This window comes from Sylvia atricapilla, chromosome 1 (genome assembly GCF_009819655.1).
Source record: "Sylvia atricapilla isolate bSylAtr1 chromosome 1, bSylAtr1.pri, whole genome shotgun sequence".
Lineage (NCBI taxonomy): Eukaryota > Metazoa > Chordata > Aves > Passeriformes > Sylviidae > Sylvia > Sylvia atricapilla.
The window spans coordinates 149002315-149026926 of NC_089140.1; the positions used below are offsets into that span (position 1 = coordinate 149002315).

At 39.1% G+C, this 24612-nt stretch overlaps 1 protein-coding gene across 8 annotated transcripts in view; it reads right to left on the reverse strand.

Moving 5' to 3' along the window:
• The window catches only part of PTK2 (protein tyrosine kinase 2), a 192065-nt gene that overhangs the window by 45662 nt on the left and 121791 nt on the right, over positions 1-24612 (reverse strand). For all 8 annotated transcript variants that reach the window (XM_066336667.1, XM_066336659.1, XM_066336675.1 and 5 more), the window contains 7 exons: positions 23089-23143; positions 19247-19387; positions 18464-18541; positions 17371-17478; positions 16321-16438; positions 10056-10086; positions 7508-7560 (listed from right to left, as the gene is read on the reverse strand). In XM_066336667.1, coding sequence (XP_066192764.1) covers positions 7508-7560; positions 10056-10086; positions 16321-16438; positions 17371-17478; positions 18464-18541; positions 19247-19387; positions 23089-23143 — 584 coding nt within the window. The remainder of the gene's footprint in view (positions 1-7507; positions 7561-10055; positions 10087-16320; positions 16439-17370; positions 17479-18463; positions 18542-19246; positions 19388-23088; positions 23144-24612) is intronic.

The window sequence follows — 24612 nt, forward strand, 5'->3', positions numbered from 1 at the left end:
CTTGTTACCTGTTTGCTCCTCTCTGCTTTCCCCTGTTTCCTCTCTCCAAGGAAATGTGAGAAGTGGTTTAAAAAGCCAATTAAATAAAAAACCTGCATCTTGCTGCTGGCAGCTCTTCACAGTCAAAACTCAGGAGTGAGGTCCAGCCACCTGCAGTTACACAGGCTGGGGATGCAGGTGTTTAAAGAGAGGCCCAGACACACAGCAGCAGCTACTGGGACAGAGAACCAGTCAGTGGTGGGAGGAATGCAGGAAGGGTAGAAAAGGAGAATTACATTTTAATGAAAGTAACTTCTACAATTAACAAAAACTACCATCATAAAAACTGCTGGGTGACTGAGCAAACATTGCTCATTAATCCAGTGGGTAAATGCACATATCAGAGAGAAAGACAGAACATTAATCAGATTCAATGCTAAAAACCTAAAGAGGTGCAAGGAGAGGGCAAAATTCTCGATTAAGTCAGTGTATCAGTATTTCCACGTCTTGGTTTAAGACAATTCAAAGAGGAACACTCTGAGTTCTCCCTCTTGATACTCCCAAAGGACTTCTCTTCCTAACATCACATGACAGACAACTTTCAGCACTGTCATTCTAGTACAAACCTCAGGTAACACTCCTAAAAAGCTTGATATAGTATGAAAGCAAAGGAAAAAATACTGCAGCTGGTTTAATTGACTACTGAAAAGGTGCTGACATGAGAATGAGGGAACCCAACACTCTGCACTGAAACAGAAGAACAGGTATAGAGTCACTGCAGGCCACACAAGCCACCTAAAAGGGAAGAGATGCTCCAATTCCTGACCTGCCTGCTCAGGCTACAGAGTTAATTTAAGCCTCAAGTACTGAAATGCTGCTCACCCTCACAGATAGGTGGGTGGCAGAAGCTGCTGAAACCTGACCAAACTTATTTCAAATGAAGGGCACATTGCAAAGGTCAAAGTGTTTTTAATTCCTCATTTACCTACCCTGATGCCCTGTGATGTGATGGTCCAACTCTTCCCTTGCATTTCAAACTCTGCCTTTATGATTTGCTGTCTTAAGTTTGTTCAACTGTTCTGCCACTCTAAATGGAAGATGCTTTGTCTTGAACTTACCACATCTCCAAGTCTAGCTACAAAAGGAAGTTGATTCTAATAAACTGATTTTAAATATTAAAAAATAGAAGTTCTAATACTTTCCCAGGAGTCTAGATAATACCTTAATGAAATGAATACAACTTGGAAGGGTTTCCAGCACTCCACAGAAGCTTCCAGCCAGGATATCACTGGTGCTCAAAAATGCTGCTGAAAACTGCAAGGGACTTCTTTATTTATTTAGTTCCTCTACTCAGTATTCATTAAAATTATTGGGAAAAACATAAAAGTAAAAATAAAGAAAAGGTCACTTTCTGTGCAATAGCTATTTTAGAAAGAAAAAGACCAGGCTTTTACTGCCTTTTTTTTGTATAGCACAGTTACTACTGGAAGTCCTTGTATGAGCAGGTAACAAATATTGGAAGCTGAACTTGATAATATCCCATTCTACTTCAGCTGTCCATTCTTGAACTAGTCTGAGGAAAAACCCTGGGGGAAAAAAACCTGTAGAAAGAATAAATCTATTGATTTCTGAGCTTTTGAACTCAAATGAACACTCTGGGGTTGGCACACCAAATATGTTTCTACATAAAAAACAAATCCCCAAACCTGCATGGAATATTTCTCCAGTCATACCACACTGCTACTATTTGCACAGCAGAAGTGTCTGCTCAAATCCAATGAGAGGCTCACAAAGGAAGAGCACAGGAGAGCAAAAATTCCTTAACCAGCACCACAGGGTGATGGAATCAATGTAGGAACTTCCTGGACACTGATATGGAAAAATCTCTGTAGACTGCCACCACAATTCATTCTAGTCTTTAAATGCATGAAAAGAAGCCTTTTAGTCAGTCAGGCTAAAATAGGAAAAGATAACAGTACCAGTCTATTCAACTGTGATGGGAATGTGAAATACTGCAATTCATTAGCATTAAGGGCATTTTCAACTATATCATCTCATTAATCAGTGAAATAGCTGGGTGCATGAAGAAGCAACTCCCTCCTCCATGAACCTGGAGACTAATGACTTGTTCAAGGTTTGTAAAATTAATCTGCAGTAAACTTTAAGCTTGAATGTCTCCCAGTGCTGGGACCATATGGCAGAGCTACAGCTCTAACAAAGTCTTTATATTCCTCAAATTACTTAATAATCACTTAATTTGAATTTATAACTATAATTTATGGCAAGACTCTTTCTTTTCAGAAGTGAGCTGTGGAATACAACACAGCTGAGCTGTGACACAGTCCTAAGTGCTCAAGATACAAATTTTCATCTAAAATTTACTTCCACTTCTCAGCTTTGTCTTCTTGGAGTGTCTTAACAAAATGGACATTAAAAATCTGCCAGTTTTTCGTTTTTCAACCTCAAGCAAACTCAAAAGGAACTAAGAAAAACAAGTCCTACACAAGAAACTCTTTCAGACCTGGGCACAGGGCAGACTTTCATGTGGAGCACAGGAATCATGCTACAGAGCCTGCACTGTGCTCTGCAAGCAGAAGTGATTAAAAAAAATTGGATTTGTCTTTCCATCCTGCTCACAGCTTTGCTGGTGATCAGCCTCAACCCAGGACAGACAGGTCCTTTCACATGCCAACATCTCCTTCATTCAGAGCACTTTGAAGTGGTCTAACACTGACATCAGGTAATAGATTTATTATTTATTTCCTCTCCTGTTTGTTGTGTTTTCACATTTGGCTTCTGCTCTATAGGAAACCTCCTGAATGTCTCTTTTACTCAAAACTATACCACTGAGGTTTTTTCCCTCCATGATAAAATCTCAGCAGCACCTTATAGAAGAACTCCCATTTCACTGCCACAGTCAGGAGTTAATCACAGTGATTAAAATCCAACAATGTTATATTATAAATTTGTGATTTTAAACCAGAACCTGGAAACTTGCTGAGAAGCCCCTCTTTCAGGATGCTAAAATCCTTCATCTCCAAGAGATCAAATCCTCCAGGGGGCATGTGACTGGGTCTATCTAAACCATGGGGTAGAGAGGCAATGGCGCAACCAGAATTATTAGAAACTCCTCCCATCATTTCATGATGCACTTAGAGCTGCACTCCTGAGTTTAAAATGCTGCTTGTGTCACTGACACCAGCTGCACCAGCTGGGGAACAGGGTAACAAACCAGTTTCTCTTTAATATACTTATTTCCCTCTTAAAGGTTTGTGTCCTGGGGTTTGCTACTCAGGTGCCTTGAACACTTTGCTCTATCAGCTGAAACAGAGATCATATTTTCAGAGATTTTTTAATTTCCTTCACCAAATAAGCTTTTACTAAACCTGCAAAACCAGCACCTGCTTTAACCCTGTGGGACATCCTCAAATCCCCTTCAGACACATCTCTTGTGCTACTGCAGGACAGCTCTTCTTCACATTCCTGTCATTTTCCCACTCACAGCTCCCTCCCCACAAAAACATCGTTTTACAGCAGTACCTGAACATCCAAATGCCAGGAGGGACTGCTTGGAATCACAGGAGCCTTTAGGTTGAAAAAGACCCTTAAGATCATTGAGTCCAACCATAAACTGCCAAGAATTTGCCAAGAGACTTGTTCAATACTCTGCCTGTTCAGTGCTCACTGCAACACACAGGCCTGAAATGTCATATTCTGTGGCACTGCATGGGAAGTAGCATTTGAGCTAGGATTAAAAAAATCATGAATTCTCCAGGGCAAAGGAGGCATGGAGATTAACCAAGGGATGCAAAAGCATATTTATTCTTCTTAGTCATATTTACACAAGAAAGGAAGGGGCAGAAGAAACCAAAGAACTCTGTGTCAGAAGGAATTTATGTAAAAAAAGGAGCAAATAGTACAGCTACTGCTGTACAGATTTCATTTTGTGAAAAACTTTGTGTAATATATAATTGACCAGATAAGTTATTATTTTTGGAAGTATGGGTATCTGGAAATATAAGATCACCTTACCAGGGCTAATGTTTGCTATTTAAAAAGAAACTGCTGGCCAAAGTTCCTTCAGACTACAGCAGAGCATTTTAGTAAGGTGTCTCCAAGCCAAACAGTGGAAATATAGTCAATAAAATTAGAGTTAACTGGTGTGCTGCTTCTCACACATTTGATATATTATTTGCACAGAGCAAATAATTTAGCCTTACCATTTCCTGAGTGTAAACTCTTGGCTAAGTACAAAGAACTCTTTTTTAATGCAGATGCAGAGGAAGAAGGAGGTACAAGCTGCTATTACCTATTAGCTAAAACACTCCTTTGTTTCTGGTGAATCACAGCAATTTCAGCCAAAACACTGCATGACTACCAAAGCAATCTAAAATCCAACTAATTTATATTAGCTTATTCATAGTTATTTACAATGTTATACAAATGTGTTGAGGTATAAAATTATTATGCTTTTAAAAAGGAGAGGAATCTGGCAGGCATCTGAGTTGCATACAGTGTCCACTGCAAGGAACAGAGAATTTAAGTAACCAAGGCAGACAATGCCAGAATAAACAGAAGCAGCAAAAGGTGTGTGGTGAAACCTGGTTCAGTGACACACCGACTCCAGACCCAACAATTTGCTGCTCTGGATTCCCAAAACCAACTTCATCCCTCACTAGTTTGAAAAGGCCTTTTTTTAGAGGAGAAAAAAAAATCAGAAGTATTTACAAATCTCCTATCTTTGTGTGCTTTGGAATATTGGAGCACTTGGAAAAGACCAAGTATTCACTTCAATAGACCAGAAATATTCCAAGGTATGTTAATAAATATTTCAAAAAGACAAGGTGCCTTTCATTAACAGGTTCCTTTTTAAACCTGCAGAGCTTCAGACAAACATTTGAACCTTCAAACCACGAAATTGTATGTCACACTGGGTTTGGGTATTGCTGGTTTATCTCAGTTTTGGTGGCAAATTCACTGTGAAACTTCCCTTTCCAATGAAGCATATTAATATTATTAATCTATCTGACTTCTTAATTTTTTTGCTGAGCCTCTCTTTTAGATTTTTGCTATTTATCTTTAGCATCAGGAGAGATCTAAGCAAAGGGGAGCAGTGTCAGTGAAATCAAACAGCAGAGTTAATTTATGATTTAAACCATCAAAAGCATGGAGCAGTTACAGATGTCACTGAGCTACAAAAGCTCATCTGATCTGAAACCTTTGGCTCTGAACCACTGCAATGTCAGCAGAGAAAAGCTCCTGTTCTGCACCCCACAGCAGCACCCCCACAGCTGGCTCTGCCCTGCCTGCTGTCATGCTCTGCTGACCTGGGACTGGGCTGAGCTGAGCACTGTGTTCAGCTGGTGCCTCCCTTCTTCCACCCTGATGGAACACCCCCTTGTTCCATCTGGCAGCACGAGTGACTTCTCCACATCTACATCAAGTATCACTTCATTTATGGCAAACTGATTCCTTTGGGGATTCAAGAGATTCTTACAGAAAGCAGCTCCTGAGAATAACCCCTGTCATGTGGGTTCATCTCAGCAATCTGCCTCCGGTTTAAATTTAATACCATGACATACTTAGTGCATTTCAAATAATTTTGGAGGAAAAAACACAACAACAAAAAAACCAAAACAACAACAAAAAAAGTATTTATGTGTTCTGGGTCATTATATTACAAGAAGAACAAACCCTTGAGACTGAATATTAAATGACTTGGCTTAAACCATTCCAGCATTATGTAAGCAATTCAGTGGTTTGTAACTTGGTATAAAAACAAGCATCAAGCACAATATTTTATTGTGGAAAAGATATAAAACACTCCTACAGTACAAGAATAATACCTAGTTGGTTTTGCTTTAGGCAAGAATGAGGATGATATTTTCTGGTTTAATTTTATTGCACTGCTCACAGGAGCCACCTCTGCAGCTCAGTGTCCCTGACATTCACCTGAACAAACAACCAGCTCACCTCCAGCACTGCTACTTCTGTGGTGCTACACCAAAACTCTCATCTCCCTCATCCATCTGCGTGTGATGCCCTCAGTGCCAGAGCTGGGGGTATTACAACTAACTTCCTACATTAATTTCAAAATGGTACATTTAGAAAGTAGCATTTGTGCTCAGAAACACCAAAGAACCTCAGCAGAAGATACCTAAATTTGCAAAGTCAGAGACACAGCAAGAAAGGATCACAAAATCAGCATGTTATTGTTTTTAATAATAAAAGTATTATCAGCATTCTCAGAAAAACTGAAGGAGTGAAAATTTGAGGCTGCAGACAGCCTTTTTTGTCCTGATGATCAGCCTTTTTGAGGGTGAGTGGAATAATTAAAAAGCACAGCACCAATCACCTCAGAAATTTCAACTTTTTCAACAGGTAAGATCAGCCACACAGGTAAGAATCAAAAGAGAACATGCTGACCATGCTTCATGCTTATCTACCTGATCAACCATGCTTGTTTGCCAGGCACTGAAGGAAGAAGAGCTGCTTTTTGACTCTGAGAGGCCACAGTAACTGGTCAAGCTCTATTACCCCATTGCAGCTTTATCCTCATTTTACCTCACATCCTCTCACCTCTTTTCTTGCAAAGTGTTTATTTGGGCTTCCTAAGCCAAACAGTGAATCTCAAACATCTTTTTACAAGTGGGGAAGGGTGGGGAGAGGAACCTGAGAAGTAGGAAATTAATCAAATGCCTACGTATCTTTCCTCCTTATTGTATGAAATATGCTGGAGTTTTGAGTATTTGCCACGAAGTGCAAACATAAATATTAAAGTGGGGCTGAAGCTCCCTCTAAGTCAAGGGTTGGAAATCTATTGAGTCACAGTATTGGTTCCTCAAGTTTGTGACCAAATACCAGAAACCTACTGGAACAGATCATAATACAAACATATTTTTTTGCATTAAAATCCCCTTAGTAAGTATTATGTTTACTGATTCAGAAATACATTTCCTACTAGACACTACTAAGAATCAATCCTTCAAAATTATTTAACATTCTGTAACAGGAACATATTCTCTCTTAAGTATAAAAAACTTTGAAAACTCCATGTGAACTTAGAGAATTCTTGGAAGCCTATAAAGAACAGAAACAACATGTATTACCTCACATACCCATCCTTCAATTAACTTGTCATTTTCAATAGCAAAAATTAAATGCTTTTATCTAAACAGCTACAGAAAAACAGCTATTAAGTTTCTCCTTTCTGTAAAGCAATGATTAATATTTAATTGCCTATTTTCCCTTTTCAAAGCTGCTCCCCCACAATTAGCACATACTCAGGTAATTTCAGTTCTAGCCAACGACATTTTACTTCATCACAAAGTGGAAATTCTGACAAGCAGCCTGGCTTTGAAGTAACTGCACAGATGTGGCTGTTGCAGAAAAGTTTCTCTTTAGAAACTGCAGCACAGCTCCAGTTTGGGGCAGTCAGAAGCCCTGGAGCAGCAGTGAGAGGAAAAGCTGCCTGCACATCTGCCAGCTCCAGAAATAAACTCAGGTCCTGGCTTTGGGGGAGCCTTACCTGACACAGAGACTGTGTGAGACCTCACTCCTTGCTTCTCATTGTTGGCCAGCCTGGAAAACAGAAGTTGGAAGCGCTGAATGCTGTACATTCTTCACCAACACTGGGAATTCATCCCAACAGGCACCTACTGTAATTAGCAGGGCTGAGCCACCTCCCCAGCCACAGGACGGGCAGAGGAGAGAAGGAGAGAGGAATCTACCACTCCACCCCATCTGGGGGAGCCAGAGTGGGTTTGAATTAGCACAGCGATTCACAGAAACCTGGTGAGTTTGAAGGAAAACACAAAACCTAAACTGTGTACACTTTTAAGATGTATAACCTGACTGTGTTTATACTTTCTGTGTGACCTGTGGGAAATAGAGTATAAATTGAGTTTCTGTCTGTAAAAAGCCTTATCCTGTACTACTTTGAATTAATTTACATGTCAAACATAGGAAATCAACAGCATTTAAATGTAGTTATTTATAGATGTTCATTATGGTATGTATGTATTACATATTCATCATGTATAAATGTATTGCCCATTACATATAAATGTTCATTATGTACATATTATATATTGTTCATTATGTATAAACGTATTGCTCATAACATAATGAACATTTACATGTGATGTATATATTATGTATATGTTATATTACACATAAATGTTCGTAAGGATCAGAAATTCTAACAAATACTCAACTTTTCATCACTTACACATATATAACCACAATTTTAATGGTCAAGACAGCACTGCACTTCATGCCTTCAGAAATCAGGAATTTCAGCCAGCAAAGGCAAATCTCTCCAGATGCAAGATGCTGTTGTTTGGCAGTTCTGTGTATTTGATAAAAGCTCTGCTGCCAGACTTGGAACACATGTGGTGCCTTTGTAAAACAGACTCAAGTGTACAAACTTAGTTTTGGTAAACTGCCTCAAAAATGAGAAGCTTCTCATGCAAACCTTATTTTACCCCAGAAATCTTTCCAAATAAAAAAGGGTAAAGCTTTACATAATTAGAATCTTATTCTGTGTTTCTCATTTGTGTCTATTTAAGTAAAAAAGAAATTTTTCTGTTTCATGAGTGCATGCTAAAATTTACTGATTTTACTGCTTCCAGCCTCAACTTTTCTTCCCTGAATTTTACCTTTTCTCTTTCTACAGCATGAGAAAGCTGCCGGGCAGTGAGGGCTGCAGCAGAACCTGTGTGTAATCACCAATTCAGGAACAAATTGTATTCCATACTCCATTCAGCACTTAAGAAAGTAATAAAAATAATTCTGGACTCCTTCCAGAAGAAAAGGAAGATACAGAATGAGGTGACTGGGTCAAAGCAGGCACAGCCCGTGTCCCAGAAGAAAAGGAGAAGGTAAAACACCATCAACTAAATGTCATAGGGTTTTTCAGCAGTTACCTCGTGCTACTGGACAGGGGTGGCACTGCTGATGTGTGACTCTGAGTTGGGTCTGGATGTGGCCACTGAGAATACTCAGATTACAAAAAAACCCAACCCCTCCCCCTAAAAAAAAACCAAAAACACACAAACACAAAACCAAACAACCACACTCAAAAAGTGTCTTGCTTTAAAGACTAAAATTTAGGAGGCCAAAACAAGTAACTGCCCATGGAAAGATGAGACAACGATGAAAACCTCCACTCCAGAGAGGATGGAGACCCAGCCACTGACACCAAAGGAGCAAAGCATCATTAGAAACAATTAAAGGCCTGCCTACATTAGAGACCGCCAACTCCAACAACATAAGGAATAGTCTAAATCAGAAATTTATTTTTTACCCTAAAGTTTGGGAAGAAGAAAAATGCAGAGAGGTATCTTAGCACACTTTGTAAGAATTATTAGATTAGATAACTTGTCCCAAGGCACCTTTATTAAAGTATCACCATAAAACCAACCAGGGGGGAAAAAATGCATCTCTGTTTGCCTGACACAGCATATTTTCTGGGCATCCACCATTATTACTAGAGAACAGTTTTTCTATATTTAAGACAATAAAGAGGTATTTACTATGCAGTATTAATATCTAAATTAATAACTGCTATTCTTTATTACACTGAACCTTGATCTCAACTTCAACTGGCCCCATTAAGGAAATTTTATTAATAAACGGTGATGTGACACATCTATGACAGCAGCAAAAATGTGTTTTCTGTATTTCACATAAGTCAAAAAGCGGACAACTAGGAAGACCACAGACTGACCCACAGATTGAAACCACAATTCACAAACTGTTCAGCATTACTCCTATAATCAAATTTACTCATAGATTCCAAAGAAATAGCCTGAATCTCAGTCAAGTCTTTTTCAAAACATCCTGCTTTTGTTATTGTCAAATATGATGGATGCATTATGCCCTTTTATTCTCAGATTTTCTTTCTGGTATCTTTGTATTTCAACACTACTGTGAGCTTTTTAGGCCTTACCTGTTATTTGTCCTGGAATCCAAAAGCAACAATAAAAATTAGGCATGTGAAAGAAATTCTGAACGCATCAGTATTTTTTAAGGCGTTTTTATTAATATATAAGAAAAGAAAGCACAAAACTTACTTTGGTATTGATGGTAAAGCTCTTTCACCTTCTGTGTAAACAAGAAGAACACAGGATTAAAGCTTTTTCAAGTTTTCAAATAACCTCTCTCAAAGTGAAATATATACGTGCCTGAAACAATAATCATCACAATCTCTCAGGGAAACTGAGGTGACTCAAAGGAATGTTCTATACGTATAAAAAGAGCAGCATACCAACAACTCCTTCTACCCACTCATACAGACCTTTAGGCAAACTCTCATCTGAGGAAACAACATACACAGAATATAAAACCTCTTTTTCATTCTTAACAAATAACTCCAATAAATCACTTGCAGAAGGTGTGACACTATCTCATCTCTCTGGTAAGAAATGCTTTTCTTTTATCTCCAAGATGTCCTAAGTGCTAACATATAAATAAAACAGTTGAATCCAACTTGGATTTCCAACTAAGACAACTGAAATAAATCATTAAGGTACATATTATCATATTGATTTCATACTGGCTTGAGACTATACAATAATAATATTTTGTGCCAGAGAGTAAGTCAGCTTTTTGTACATTATATTCAAACCTTTGCCAGTCTTTCTTTGAAAATGATAATGTGTGCAAGAGCCTCAGTCTTTCTTTGAAAATGATAATGTGTGCAAGAGCCTGGATGTACATATTCAAGGGGTTTTTTTTCCTATTGGTTTCAATTAAATCCTTGGGGAAGTTACTAATCCTTTAGCAAAACACCTTTTCAGTAGATTGGACTATGCAGGGAAGGAGAGAAGATGGATAATAAGGTGTGTTTCACTCTCTAAATCAATGTAGCTCTGATAAAGTGACCTGAGAGAATAGCCACACTTGCAGAAAATGGTGATCTAAACTGTTTAACAAAATCATGTAAATTCTCATTTGTTTTTCCCCCATGTTAAAATTTCCAGGAATTACAGATGTAAAAACAGTCTCACCTTTGTGTATTAAGGGGCTGGGCAGACAAATGCCCAGTACCCAAAAGCCACGCTCGGCATGGCAAAATACATTATTTTAGGTTATTTTTTTCTGCTGTCTACAGGTAGAAAAGCATTATTTGGCTCAGCAACATCAATCTGTTTAAATCTGTCTGATGGAGGGTGTTGAAAAGGAAGTTGCAGAAATGAAGGGAAACCAGAAGCTGCAATTTTAAAGCCCTGGGGCAGCTCAGCAAGGTGAGAAGAGCAAGCACCTGGAACTGGGGGCAGAGCAAGGACAGTAAAATTAAATAAGCAGGTGAGAGATGGAGGTACTGTGATATGTTAGGATAAATTATATCTTTTGGGAAGGAAACAAAAGGCAAGGATCCTCAAATATAGTGTGGAGTAACAAGTATGAGACCAGTGGTGTGGAGGTGCAGCCTGGCAGTAAAAGACTGGGACCCAAAAAAGGGAATGTAATGGGCACAAGAGGGTCAACCTGGATGAAACTGGGCAAAAGAAACCAAGCTTGAAGGAACAGGCACCGGAGTCCTGCTCACTGCAGGCCTCCTCAGGGCTGTAAAGAACACTCAGAAGAACCTTAATTTTTACATGACACCTACCGCTGTCAGCATTAGTTGTGAAATCATCTTGGGTTCTGGTTTACACCAATTTATACTGCTACTGCTGGTTGTTCCAGTGCTGCTCTTACACTTGGCAATGGATTTAAGGCTGAGATGGTGCTGATTAATCACACTTGTTACTGATGAAACATTGAGTCTTCCTCTGTGTTAAAAGAGCTTCACTAAATTGCACAGTTAACCTTTTCATTCTGTATTTTTAAATCAAGGTAATGGATGCACAATTAATAAGCAACTATTTAAAATAATTCTCCTTGCTCTTAAATATGTAGCTCCATTGCATGTTAACTGCACACTATTATTCTAAAGATGGAATTTTAATTTCCCCTAGGGCTTTTTTTTTTTTTTTTTTTTTTTTTTTTTTTTTTTTTTTTTTTTTAAAGATTATCATATTTGAGGACCTCAGAAAGATCACTGAATGATTTCATTAGATTTGACAGGAATGATTTCCTAACACTTGCAGGGCCACAATGCTTCCGATGTTCAAGGTATTGAGCTCAGATGAGACCTGACTGTTTTTCCCTCCTCCAACCTCCTACAAAAGTGAGAAATACCACAGGTAGCAACTGCTAGTGTGTGCTGAAGTCAACTACTACCTATCAAAAAGGATCTAAAGGAGATAAAAAGAGAATGTGCCTTTCCACTGTGGTATTAAACTTCATTAAAGAAGAGAATCTCATTCTGTTCCCACAAGCCTCCATTCCACTTTCTGAACAGCTTCCTATCAGTGCAAAGCAAAAGTTGTAATAAAACATAATAATTCTTAACAAAACAAAATCTTGATTCCACTGTAATAGCAAATCCTTTCTCAGATTTTTGAGATAGGAAGAATGTGAATAGAGCAGTTTTACAGAGTAAGTGAATAGTAGTATGATGTAGTCAGTGAGTTCAAAGAAGAAAACAAGCGAAGGAAAGGTGAAGGAATTGAAACCCAAAACTGTTTCATCTGATCCACCTCCCTTTTCACGGTGCCCTGCTGAATTCCACTGGACATTACCTGGCTTCATGCTCATAACTGGACACAACTGGATTTTGTGGACATAACTGGCTTTGTGCTCATTTACATCAGAGCAAGAGATCTGGACCTTCGTCCTCCGGGCTGATGGGGCTGGGAGATGTGGACAGGGCAGCTCAGCCCTGGGAAGAAGGAGGGAGCACCCAGAACTGCCTGGAAGCTGCAGCCTGGTGCCTGCAGGGACTGGCTACAGGGACAATACATCCCACTTGTGTGCTGGAGGCATGTGTCAAGTGCAAGGCTGTAAATGGACAGGGGAAGCTGAAAAAGCAAGTAGATGTTTAAAAGAAAGAACACCAAAAGGTATCCAGGCATCAAAAAAACCTCATACACTATTAAGTAGTACTGGAGGTGCAGAGAGGTTGTAGTATTAGAGGGTTGGAACCAGATGATTTTTAATAGTATCAGCAAACCTGAATTATTCTGTGACTCTTCTGTGATTCTATGGCTCCTCTATCACTGGATATAAATAAAGAAAAACATAATCTGCATGGAACTCCTGATCTTGCAGACGCCTACATGTTCTCTGGATACAAACTGCTCACTTCAGGCAATGGTGCCCAAGCTGGTGCTCATCCTTTTACAGTTTATATCCCAAATAAAATACCAAATATTCATTAGTACCCCTTAAGGTCTGAAGTCAAAATTTCTTACTAACAGCATCCCAGTTAAGGCATATGTTGTTTTTCACAAGTTGAACCCCACAACATTTTCCCTAATTCTATATCCTTTTAAATAAATGGGATATGCATGGCTGTACTGGGGTTTCCACTGGATTGTCCAAGCATTTCCACTCTGAGCAGAGCTCCATGTTGGACACAACAGAGCCCAGGCAGTTCCAGTGGTCCCAGCCAGGCTGTGGCTGCCAGGGGAAATGTAAATTGTCCTCACCTGGCTGAAATAACTGTGAAAGCAAAATCAGTGAGGGGCCAAACTAAAAAGGTAATAGTATCCTAAGAATGGGAACACATGTTACCATTTCATTAAAATGAAAATTATGCCCAGGGTAAATCTGGATGAAAATAAAAACTTTACCAACTATTTAGATTTGGTATTTTTGAACACTTCCCTGGGCAGCTTGTTCCAATGCCTAACCACCCTTCTGGGGAGGAAATTTTCCCAACATCCAATTTAAACCTCTCCTGGAGCAACTCAGGGCTATTTGCTCATGTCCTGTTACTTGTTACCTGGGAGAAGAGACCAACCCTCATCTGGCTACAACCTTATTTCAAGGAACTGTAGAGAGTGATGAACACCCCATAACCTAAAAGCTGACAAGCAGTTCAACTTTTTCTGGATTTTTTCATTTGCGCTCTTGGCCTGTAAAAGGTAAGTGTGATAATGGAAACATAAATATTAAGTGTAACATTTCCATATTGGTCTAAAGGGACCTGTCTATCAAAATATTTATGAGAAATAAAAGAAGTTCAATGGAAAAATGCCAAATACTGTCCATGTCTTAAAGCATGAAAAAGTGCTCTCCTCTAATTAAGAGGAACTGGATGATGAATGGATAGCACAACAGATATCACAAAACCAGGCTGTGTTAGTAATCAAGAAGGACAATTTATGAAGAGACTTGCAATAAAAGTAAATTTACAACAAAGACAGGATGGGAAAGCTCAAAAAGGGGATAAAATACATCTGTGGGATCAAGAGCTGCTCCATGATTTGTTCTGATGTGTCTTACACAATCAAAGCTCACTGTGGGAGGGATCTGGGAATGCAGATCATGATGGGGACAGATCTCCTATGAAATGTTTAATGAGTATGTTGGGTATCGCTAGGAACTTCAAAAAAAGAAACCTCAGACAAAAGAAATTCAGAATTCATTTTAACTAGAGGGGCTCTCTTCATGTATGCATAAAGAAGAGTATTCCCAAAGTGCTACCTGATGTTCCTGTTCAATCTCTGTTCATTTGCTCATGTTAAAATTCTGTGTTATATGAGTAGCACACAAATAAGCACCCTGGATCAGAAGGATTGATTTATCCTGCATTCACACCTACCAGAAACCTCAGTGCAGGGCATAGGAAAACCAGAGATACTGCTCCTCAAAGAGCTCAGTCAGCCTAGAAGATGTAGCAGTTGCTACTAAGAAAGTCAGGTCAGAGCAAGACAGGAATTAGAAAGAAAATTTGCTAACAGTTCAGTTTAGATGGGCACCACCACCAGTGTGGAAGTGGCAATTAACAGGACAAAGTCCCCATGTGCCCCTAAAGGAAAAGCAGAGACAGAGATACCCATTAATTCAGGGAAGAGGTCTTGTGATCAACTGCAACTACAACAGTTCAGGCTGAAAAACAGCCAAGAAAAGTTTTGAGAGTGAATAATAAGGATTATAGCAAACCCCAAACCATGATTTCTCAGAAAAGAAGAGGCACAAAAGACCTCCACCCACAGGCACACACTAGTCTAGTGACATGGAAATCTTGGATTGTGATGCCTGTTTTATTTTTAGAACAATAAACTACTATTATCTCTGATGGTAGCCTATCTTTTAGTGTCTGATTTTGGGGCCAATGGTTCATCAACATCAAGTTGGCCCAGAGAGCTGAGTTTGTGTTGAGGGAAGATTTTTATTTGTGTGGAAATAAGGCTGCACAACTCATGTAAGTTCTATCAAAGCTGCTTGTGTTGGAGCTACAGGTCATTCATACCACTAAGGCTCAGAAATCACAAAAAACGTGCAAATTTAAGAATAATCTGAACAATCACCATGTGCTGTCAAAACATCTAACACCCTAAGATCACATTTCTTCATTTTATTGAATGATTAAGTTTAAGTTTGGGGATTTTTTTTGAGCCACACACAGGTAGGCTGTTATAGAAAAGACCTGGATTATGTTAACAACATCACCCCAGGGAACACCTGTGGCAGAAAAAAGCAAGAATGTGGCTAAATGAGACTCAGTTTCATGTTGGAGAGATGCTGGGATAGTTTGCGTACTTTCCTGTATTAGAAATGCAGAAGAATGAAATAGTTTACTGTTTCAGAAAGCAGGAAAGTTGGATGAATTTCCATGGGTAAAGATGAGAACAACATGCAAGAAAAAGATTTCATTCTTAAGCAGCCTTACTTGCATATTTTTCAATAATTAAAGCTCTCTGAAACTGGAAAAAAATCTAATGACATTTAATTCAAATGAGGTGTACCTGCAACCTTGTCTCACTGCTCACAGCTTGTAAGATACCACAAAAACAACTGATAGACACTATAAAATGTTTCTCTGCTTTAATTCTACATTATGAGAGAAACTCATGAGACCTCTTAAGGTTTTTATTTTTTAAATGGGAGATATTTGAGTATCTAGGAGAAAGGCAGAAACTAAAAAATTACCACCAGTCAGAACCATATCCGAATGCATCCTAACCAACCTCACTGAATTTCCACTTGTACACTGGGAGTCATGTTATAAGATAACACACCCTTGATAGCAGTGCCTTTAATAATTACAATTCACTTCTGCTAGTTAAGCCTGGAATTAGTGTAAAGCACTGATTGCTGACCTCAGTCTTATTTATCAGCCACTAAGCGATTTATGATGCAGTGACAATTTACTCTCAGTGTTTCTCATAGCTCCTCCCTGAAAGAAAAGAACCTCCAAACGAGGGTTTTTCTGCTACCTCGTGTCTTGTACCCAAATGCAAAAGGAGCTGAGAGCAGCTCTGAGGATGGAGGTGTCCTTACCTTTCTGAGGCCTGATGATGAAGGACTGCGTGGCCCCGTTCACCAGCCGGCAGTAGCCGTCGATCAGGTCAGCCATGTTCTCTGCAATGGTTAAGGATGGTGCTGTCACTGTCAGAGGCTACAGAAGGGAAAAAAAAAAACAAGGCACCAACAAAGAGGAATTATTGTAGTTGCAAACACGGAGTGGAACAGCTGTGTCATTGCATCAGAACTTTACACCCGCCTGCAGAGCGTAAACAGAAGAATGTGGGTGAGCAGGGAACCACCAGGGAGATTTCTGCTTTAACTTTTGTCTAGCAAATTTCAAACAGGAGGTTCAGAAAGCACAGCTGGTAAAACTCTCCACCTCAATGTAGTGTTAATTTGGGCGAATACAAATGCTGTGACTTTCAGGGTTATAATTAAGACAATTTTCAAGAAGTTGCTTACTCCTTAGAGCTCTCACAGGTGGTATCTTTTTCCCCACCCTCTGCAGGAATTTATTCTTTACCTAAAAACAGCCCTTCCCAAACTCAAAAAAGATTTAAAAAATGAAATATGTACAGTGGAAAAAGAGATGAGAGACATACAGACAAGCTATTAATATCAATACCACCAACATTCATCATCCTCTGCACAGATCTGCCACCCTCCCTTAGTCCTGCTCCACCACTGTTTTCTGGTGTGCTGGACCAAGGAAAAGATTTGATTTCACTTCCAGCGCTGCTTCCATGTAATACAAAGGAACAAAGTTTCTTTCTTTCCCATTTCCCCTTTATATAAAAGTGGAATTGTTTCCTCTTTAGGATGCAATACATATGCACAGGTTGCTATTACGTTGCATTTAAGAGCTACTGATTTTATATCAAGCTGCTTCTATGAATATCGAAGTCTACAAGCACCAGATGCAAAACGTTAAAACATGTAATGGACTTCAAATCTATTTGAAAACCAAACCCAGAACAAAAGTCCAAAACAGAGAATATTCACATGAGGAGTATGCTACACCCCACTCCTGCAAGGAGAAAGAAAGTAGCAAGTTTATCACCACATACAACATCAATAACATACCTCAGGTGCACCCGCTATCTTGAGTTGCAACATCCCTTTTCTGTCCTTGTCTTCACTGTTTGAATACTGAATGGTTTGCACTTGATTGAAGTCTGCTAGATGGGTTGGCTGCAGGGAGACAACACAAAAAAAAACAAGGGAAAAAAATCAAATTTACAGCAAAATAGCCTGCCCTTATCCCTGGTGTTGCAAAAACACAGGGATGCTCTGATCCCCAAACTACACGTGCAGAAATCTGCTTCTTTCTAGTTTCATTATCACTCACTCATAAGACACATAAACCTCCAGTGTCTGGAAAAGGAACCCAGCTCCACTGTGCCCACAGAGGTCACTGTTGAGTAGCGCCAGGCTCACGCTGAAGTGGGAACAACCACTTGGATGTCAACAGAGAAAACTCAATAGGTAAAAACCACACGGGACCCACCCTGACACATTCCTAACACCCCTCCAGACTGTTGGAAAAGGTATGTTCTTGGCTGTGTATTCCAGATTTCCCCATCTTTTCACTGCTTTAAAATTAATTTCAACAGAAAGCTGGACATGGGCTCAGATTCATTTGTGATTGTGAAGTTCCCAAACATCTTGCTGAAGGATCTGTCTGGACAGAGCTCCCTTGCACCACGAGGGTGAACAGGAAATACTGAAACACAGCCGGAATCAAGTAAGGAAATGGCTGTGAAGGGTATGAAGAAAGTAAATAAGCAGTGCCTGCACAAATGTGCTCAGCAACTGGTTAAACAAGCTCTGCATTTACACATTCCTAAGAAAGAGAACAACTCAGAATAATTCACATTTCATTGGTAAAAAGTCCCCACCAATGCTTCAAATTCTGCAAGCGAGCACTTCACTGGGTAGAAAAGCCAACAGATTCAGTGGTAAAGCTGACAGTGTCTCTGTACCTAACACCAGTACCTCTCCTCTGATCCCAAATCACAAATTAATATCTCATTAAGGGCTGTGCATGCTGAGAGCTCCCAGTCTCAGAGATCAGACTGTGATCAGTCCCCTTTTCTGTGACATCCAGTTCACAACAGATCATGGTTGTTAACACAGTGACTGAGAAAAAAACCCACAAAAATGGAAGCAGACTTACATTTGCACCCTTGTCTGTCAGGTAACTGATTCCTTCTTCTGGGCCAATTGCCAGTTCCACTGAAATAATCCAGCTTGACTTGGGAGTCAAAGGAGAAAGGGCAGAATTTCAGTAGTAAGACAAGGCCTTGCTATGGAACATTATCATCCAATGTGAGTTACAGGTTTTAGTAATTAATATCTAGAAGGTTTTCAACTCCCCTAACAAAACTGTACTAAAATCAAGTAATTCTGTAAGTGGCAAAACCCCTCATGACTGCTTTCCTGGGGATCTCTGCTACTCAAACTGCATTTTCATGTGTTTTATCTTAGGTCTACATGAGAACTATGGATTTCCTTTATTTCCTCTTCTAATGAACATTGATATTCAGTTCTAATTTCTGCTGGAGTCTCCATTTGCACAAACTGTACAGACCTGGAACTTCCTCAAAATTTGCTTGAAACAGGTAGAGATTAACAGGTATTAGAAGAAAATTTACTAACAGAAGTTGAGAAGTCTCATTTCCTTTTGGAAACAGCTGAAAAAGTCCTTCACTTTCACAAACAAAGCACCTATGAAAATATTTTATTTTACACACAATTCTTACCCAATTAGCATATTTTTAAACAGTCAATGGAAAAAAATCTCAATAAAATCTATAAATACAATTTGTTGCTAATGAAATTCAACTGTCTCTACATGAAAACAGGAGGTAAGCAAAAAATTATTGCAGAAACAAGCAAAAAGCAACTGGACTTAAAACTCCAGAATGTGTTCTGGTGAGTGTCACATTCCTCTACTTACACCAAGAGCACACTTGAAGCACTCCTTGTCAAATCTGTACACTGGAGAGAGGATCTCAAAGAACTTCAAAATACTTTCTTCTCTATTGAGGTTGGCAAATTGTCGAAACGTTTGTTGGATTAATTTCCGTAGTGTTTTGGCCTGTGCATTAAAACATTTGGAGAACAATTATTTTAAATCTAATAGATGAGGGACATTTTAAGAGTTTTGGTCACTTAGTAGCACTAACAGTGTCTTTATTAATGAAATGCAGACAATTATCAAGGAATAAAAAAATCTTCAAAATGTAAGCAGCAGTTCTGCCTTTTAACTTCTGCTTAGGATCAACATTATTTCTGCCATATTACAGAGAGGATATCTAACTAATAACATTTTGAGTAAGTTAGAATACAAGACCACACGGAAGACCTTTCAGAAATATTTATTCTAGAGTTCCTAATTTGTGTCCACTTCTGAACTGTGCCCCAAAACAAAACAAACAAACAAAAACACAAAAAAACACCCCACCAAAAAAAACCCCACAAAAAAACCCCAAACCACCAAAAAACCCCAAACCAAACCAACTCCCCCTCCCAAACAAAAACAACCCACAATTTATACCTTTATATAAGCTTTTTAAACCTAAATCACTATTCTCTCTCCTACCTGGCAATAACAAACCAGCTGTAGCTGTATATTAACCTCTGCACACAGTAGCTTAGACTATCCATAATAAAGTGGATTCTTTCAGTCTAATAATAAGCAAAAAACCTTCAGTATGAAGACGAAATTTAAATAGCAGACTGAGTGTAAAAAGTAAACCAAACATTTAAATCAAACTACATTAACTATGTTGTCTAGCACTTTATTTACTGTTTTCAGGTTACAAATAATCACTTACAGCAGCACAAAGGATAGTTAAATTAGTACTTTAAAATAATGAATTGTCTGCCTGCTCATAATGTAGAATCCCTGAAAGGCAGCCACTCATATGAAAATTAAAACAGGGCCTGAGAAGCAGTATGTCTAAGATGCCCCCAGTCTGAACAAGCTATCAAGAACTGTGAATAAAAACATCTGTCTAAAGTGACTGAATGGTCTTAAAAAACCCATTTCTAATACACCTTCCAACTAACTACAACGGCAGAAAGCAAAACCAGATTATCTTCCCAATATGTCAAGGTTAAGAAGGGAATTGTTCCTCCATGCAAACATATCTGAATGTCCCATTTTAACAGCAGTAAAACCCTTTTTCTCCCACACTGCCTGTTAACACCCCAGGCACTACACAAAAACACACTTCCTTTTGTCGTTACCACTTCCAGGCAGATTAGACACTCATTTTTAGAAAGTCTTCGCAGAATGTTCAGAAGTCAAAATAGCCAGAAATGTTTATGTGGAGTTTTTAGGAGGAGTTACTTCAGTAGCAGTAATCCAAGGGTGTTGCATATTCACAGAATGATCAGTTTTACAACGATGCATTTATAGGTTGGAAAAAAGCCCTCTCACACATACTGGACTGTCAAATTAACAAAGAAATCCGTGACTTTGGTGTAATTTCGAATTACTTTGTCAATTCAGCAGAACCAAGAGGTGGATCATGAAGGAGGCTGCAGAGCTGGACATGGTAAGGAAGGCTTTGGCAGTCAGGAGACTTCCCTCGTGCACCCAGAGCTGCCTCAGGCTTTGTTAGGACTCAGATCCTCTCCACTGGACCTCCCTTTTATCTTTATTTTTACAAAGAAAACCAACTTCAAGGCAACTGCAAACCTCAGCCTTAGCTTATCACTGGCAAATACCAGGAGCAAGACACAACAAAATAAAAAAGCATTTGCCAGTTCAAGGTGTCCCCAATTTCAGCCATGCAGTTGATGAAAGATAATATATTCTGCTCATGGTTTGTTTTCCTGACAATTCCAGCACCACACTGACTGCCAGGAATACTGGCATGTGTTATCTGGCTCTTTTCAGTCCACCAAGAACTGGTCACTTTAAATTTTAAGTTCATGAGCAAGACGTAAAGACAGAAACTCCATTAGAGTCACGGGATGGTTTCGGTGGGAAGGGACTTTTAAGTCCATCTTGTTCCACTCTCGGCCATGGGCAGGGACACCTTCCACTATCCCAGGTTGTTACAAGCCCCATCCAACGTAGCCTTGAACACTTCCAGAGACTGGGCATCAACAGCTTCTCTGGGCAACCTCTGCTAGTGCCTCACCACCCCCACAGGAAAGAATTTCTTCCCAATATCCCATCCAGCCCCGCCCTCTGCCAGTGTGAAGCCATTCCCTGTGTCCAGTCACTCCATCCCGTGTCCAAAGTCCCTCCCCAGTTCTCTTTCAGCTCCTTTAGGCACTGGAAGGAGCTCTCAGGTCTCCCCAGAGCCTTCTCTTCTCCAGGCTGAACAGCCCCAAATAACACACCTCTTCCTTAACAAAAGCATCTACCAGAAATATCTGCAAATAGCAACTTCAAGCAAAATGCACTGAAAAATTGCTCTTAAAAGCATTTCTAAGCACCATTGCTCACCCTCTGTGTTTGTTCAAAGAGAATTGAGAGAAGTAATTAACTTTATATTTCACAGCCACTGGGAACCTTCCTCTGCCTGCCAGTTCAAATTCCCTGGTTTTCACAAAGTGGAAGAGCAATTCATGGATTTGGACCAATCCTGTACTATTTTGAATAGGGATTTCATTCTCATTGAAAAGCAGACACACTTCTCCTTCCCTTGTTTTTCTTCTTCATATGCCCAACACTTTTTTCATGTCTTTATAACGTTCCGCTCAGCTTCACCTTCTGGCAACTCTTGCTACTTCTTTCTGCTATTCTCCCCACTTCAGGATTTCCAAAGTGCAGTTTTCCTGGTCAGTCAGTTTGCTGGCTCCATAATATTATTTTTGAGACAGTTATTCATACTTTTATGTCTGGAGCCTTTTACCACAATTTCTCCCATTAGCAGAAAATAGAGTTTCAGATAATTGCTTAAATTAAAATGCAGAGGGGATTACTTAAATCCACTTGACTTCATTAGCTTCTGATTTTCAAAAGTCTTTTGAAACAAAACCTTGTCATGACAGACCTTTTGTGTTTACCCATTTAAATCACAATGCAGATTCTTTCCAAATCTCAAGTTGAATTTTATTCTTTCTGTAAAGCTCCACTGCTTACCAAAATCAGCTCCAAAACAGCAATTTATGTTTCTATACTTTTACGTATGAATTGTAAAAGACATTTTACCAGGACATTTATATTGAGGCAGCTATAAATGTAAAATACTTGGTGACCATTCTTAATCCCCCTTTTCAACACATGTTGAGAAAAATTTGCATTTTTTACACTGAGAACATATGGACTTCAATGGGAGCGAGATTCAAGTAACATTTATAGTCTTAGCTAGGATTAACATAAGCAGAAATTACTGGAAATCTTCCTTGAATAAGAAGTTGGATACAGTCCTGAGCAAGGAAGGCATCAATTTTATCAAGTTCCAAGTAAAATATTCTTTTTTCTTACATGTTACCTTCCTTTTTCTCCAGAAGTCTCATTTATTATTTTAGGGAAGGAAAAACAGTTATTTGATACAAGAGGCTCCAAGGACTTGTTTTGCACTTTTACCCCCAAGGTTTGAGAGGCAGAGCTGTGCCCCTCTCACAGCAGCTCAGCAAGGCTGTGTGAATCACTTTATCCTTGTCCTGCCAGCTGCATGACTGGGATTTAGATCCCACCAATCTGGATGTATTTTCACAAAGCAAAACTGCACCGCAATTCCCTTAGGACTATACAGTGAAAACTATAAAGCAATTTTCAGATTTCTGACACTTTTTTCTTTACAGCAGTATAGGACTGACTGGGACTGTAATTACCTTCACTGAATCTAGTAAACTCTTCGGGAAAAACCGTCTCAAACCAACATCTTTCCTGAAAGAAAAAAAATAAACACAGCATTAATATCAAAAACACTGTGCAGTATCATCTTCCTCTTTTCAGGGTGGTGCTTTGAGTCTGTTTTTTGTTTGGTTTTTTAACTAGCACATACAATTACTAAACCATTTTCCTAACAAGGTCCTTGAAAATCTCAGAGGAACAAACAGACTACCATTAAAACTCTGACTAGAGCCACTCCACTGTCAAATGTGGCACAGCAGCATCTTCCAGTTTAAACCCCGAAGTTTATTGCATATAACTAGGTACCTGTGTGGAAAGTCTGTTATTTGAAATGCTGTCTTTGGCACAGAGGAGTTCTGAGAATAAAAACTGTTATTTGCACAATTTCAAGAATACAGAAAAAATATTCTTAGAGCATGTAGTCCGGTGAGAAGGGAACAACATGGAAGTGCAAAACCCTAATAAACCTCTATTAGAATGAACCAGAAGATATAATAAGGAATTATAGAATGGTTTGGGTTTGAAGGGACCTTAAGGACCCATCCACATGCCATGGGCAGGGACATGTTCCAATAGACCAGGCTGCTCAGAGTCCCAGCTTGGCCTAAGGAATCCAGGAATCCATAAAGAAATACTCATGGTATCACCTCACTAAGCATACTGGGTGCAATTCCACTACTGTTTAACCCTTTGAAGCACTATAATTAAGAGGTTGTTTAAATTTGTACTATTATTTTTTCCTCATACTGAGCAAATTAAAATTACCAACTTGTTCTTGCAAGCAATCTCACTTTTTGCAACTGTAAATCAGGTGACTGTTAGCTCAGATATTGCAAACTGAATTTATCAAGCTCATGTTCACAATTATAAATTGGGTTGTAGCCCTGTTTTGTAGAGCCAGTAAATATTTCTATGCTCTGTCATGTGCATGTCATGTCTCACATGTGCTTGTGTCACTGAACATCAGCTGAACTGAACATCAGCTTCACAAAAAGGTGCTCAAGAAGTTGCCAATTATATTAGTGCAAAAGATACCACTGTATAATCAAGTGCAAAAAACTCACATGTAAAAAAGGAAAAACTAACAGGAAAGTATAACTAGGAATAGGATTTATAGCTCAAAGGCATTATTGACTTTTTTCCTTTAAATTTAGGATGTTACTATCTCTTTGAAACCTTCTTATCTGCTTCTGGAAGAAGTATGAAAGCAGCTTTCCATGACTGCATGCTTTGAACATACACAGAAATACATCTGGAATTCTTACACTTGGCAAAGCAAGGAGAAGCCGTTAGCAAGCAGAGATATTCAGGATTTATTTACTGCTACCTAACGGCACAAGAACAAAGCCAACAGTAAAGTGAATAAAAAAAGCTCACTCAGAAGAATAAACCAGGGTATTTTTAAAGCTCTCTGAATATGAGTAGTATACAATTTCATACTAAAAACATCTTCAACCAGGAGGAGCAGAATGTTCATGTGCAGCACTGGCATCTGTACAATG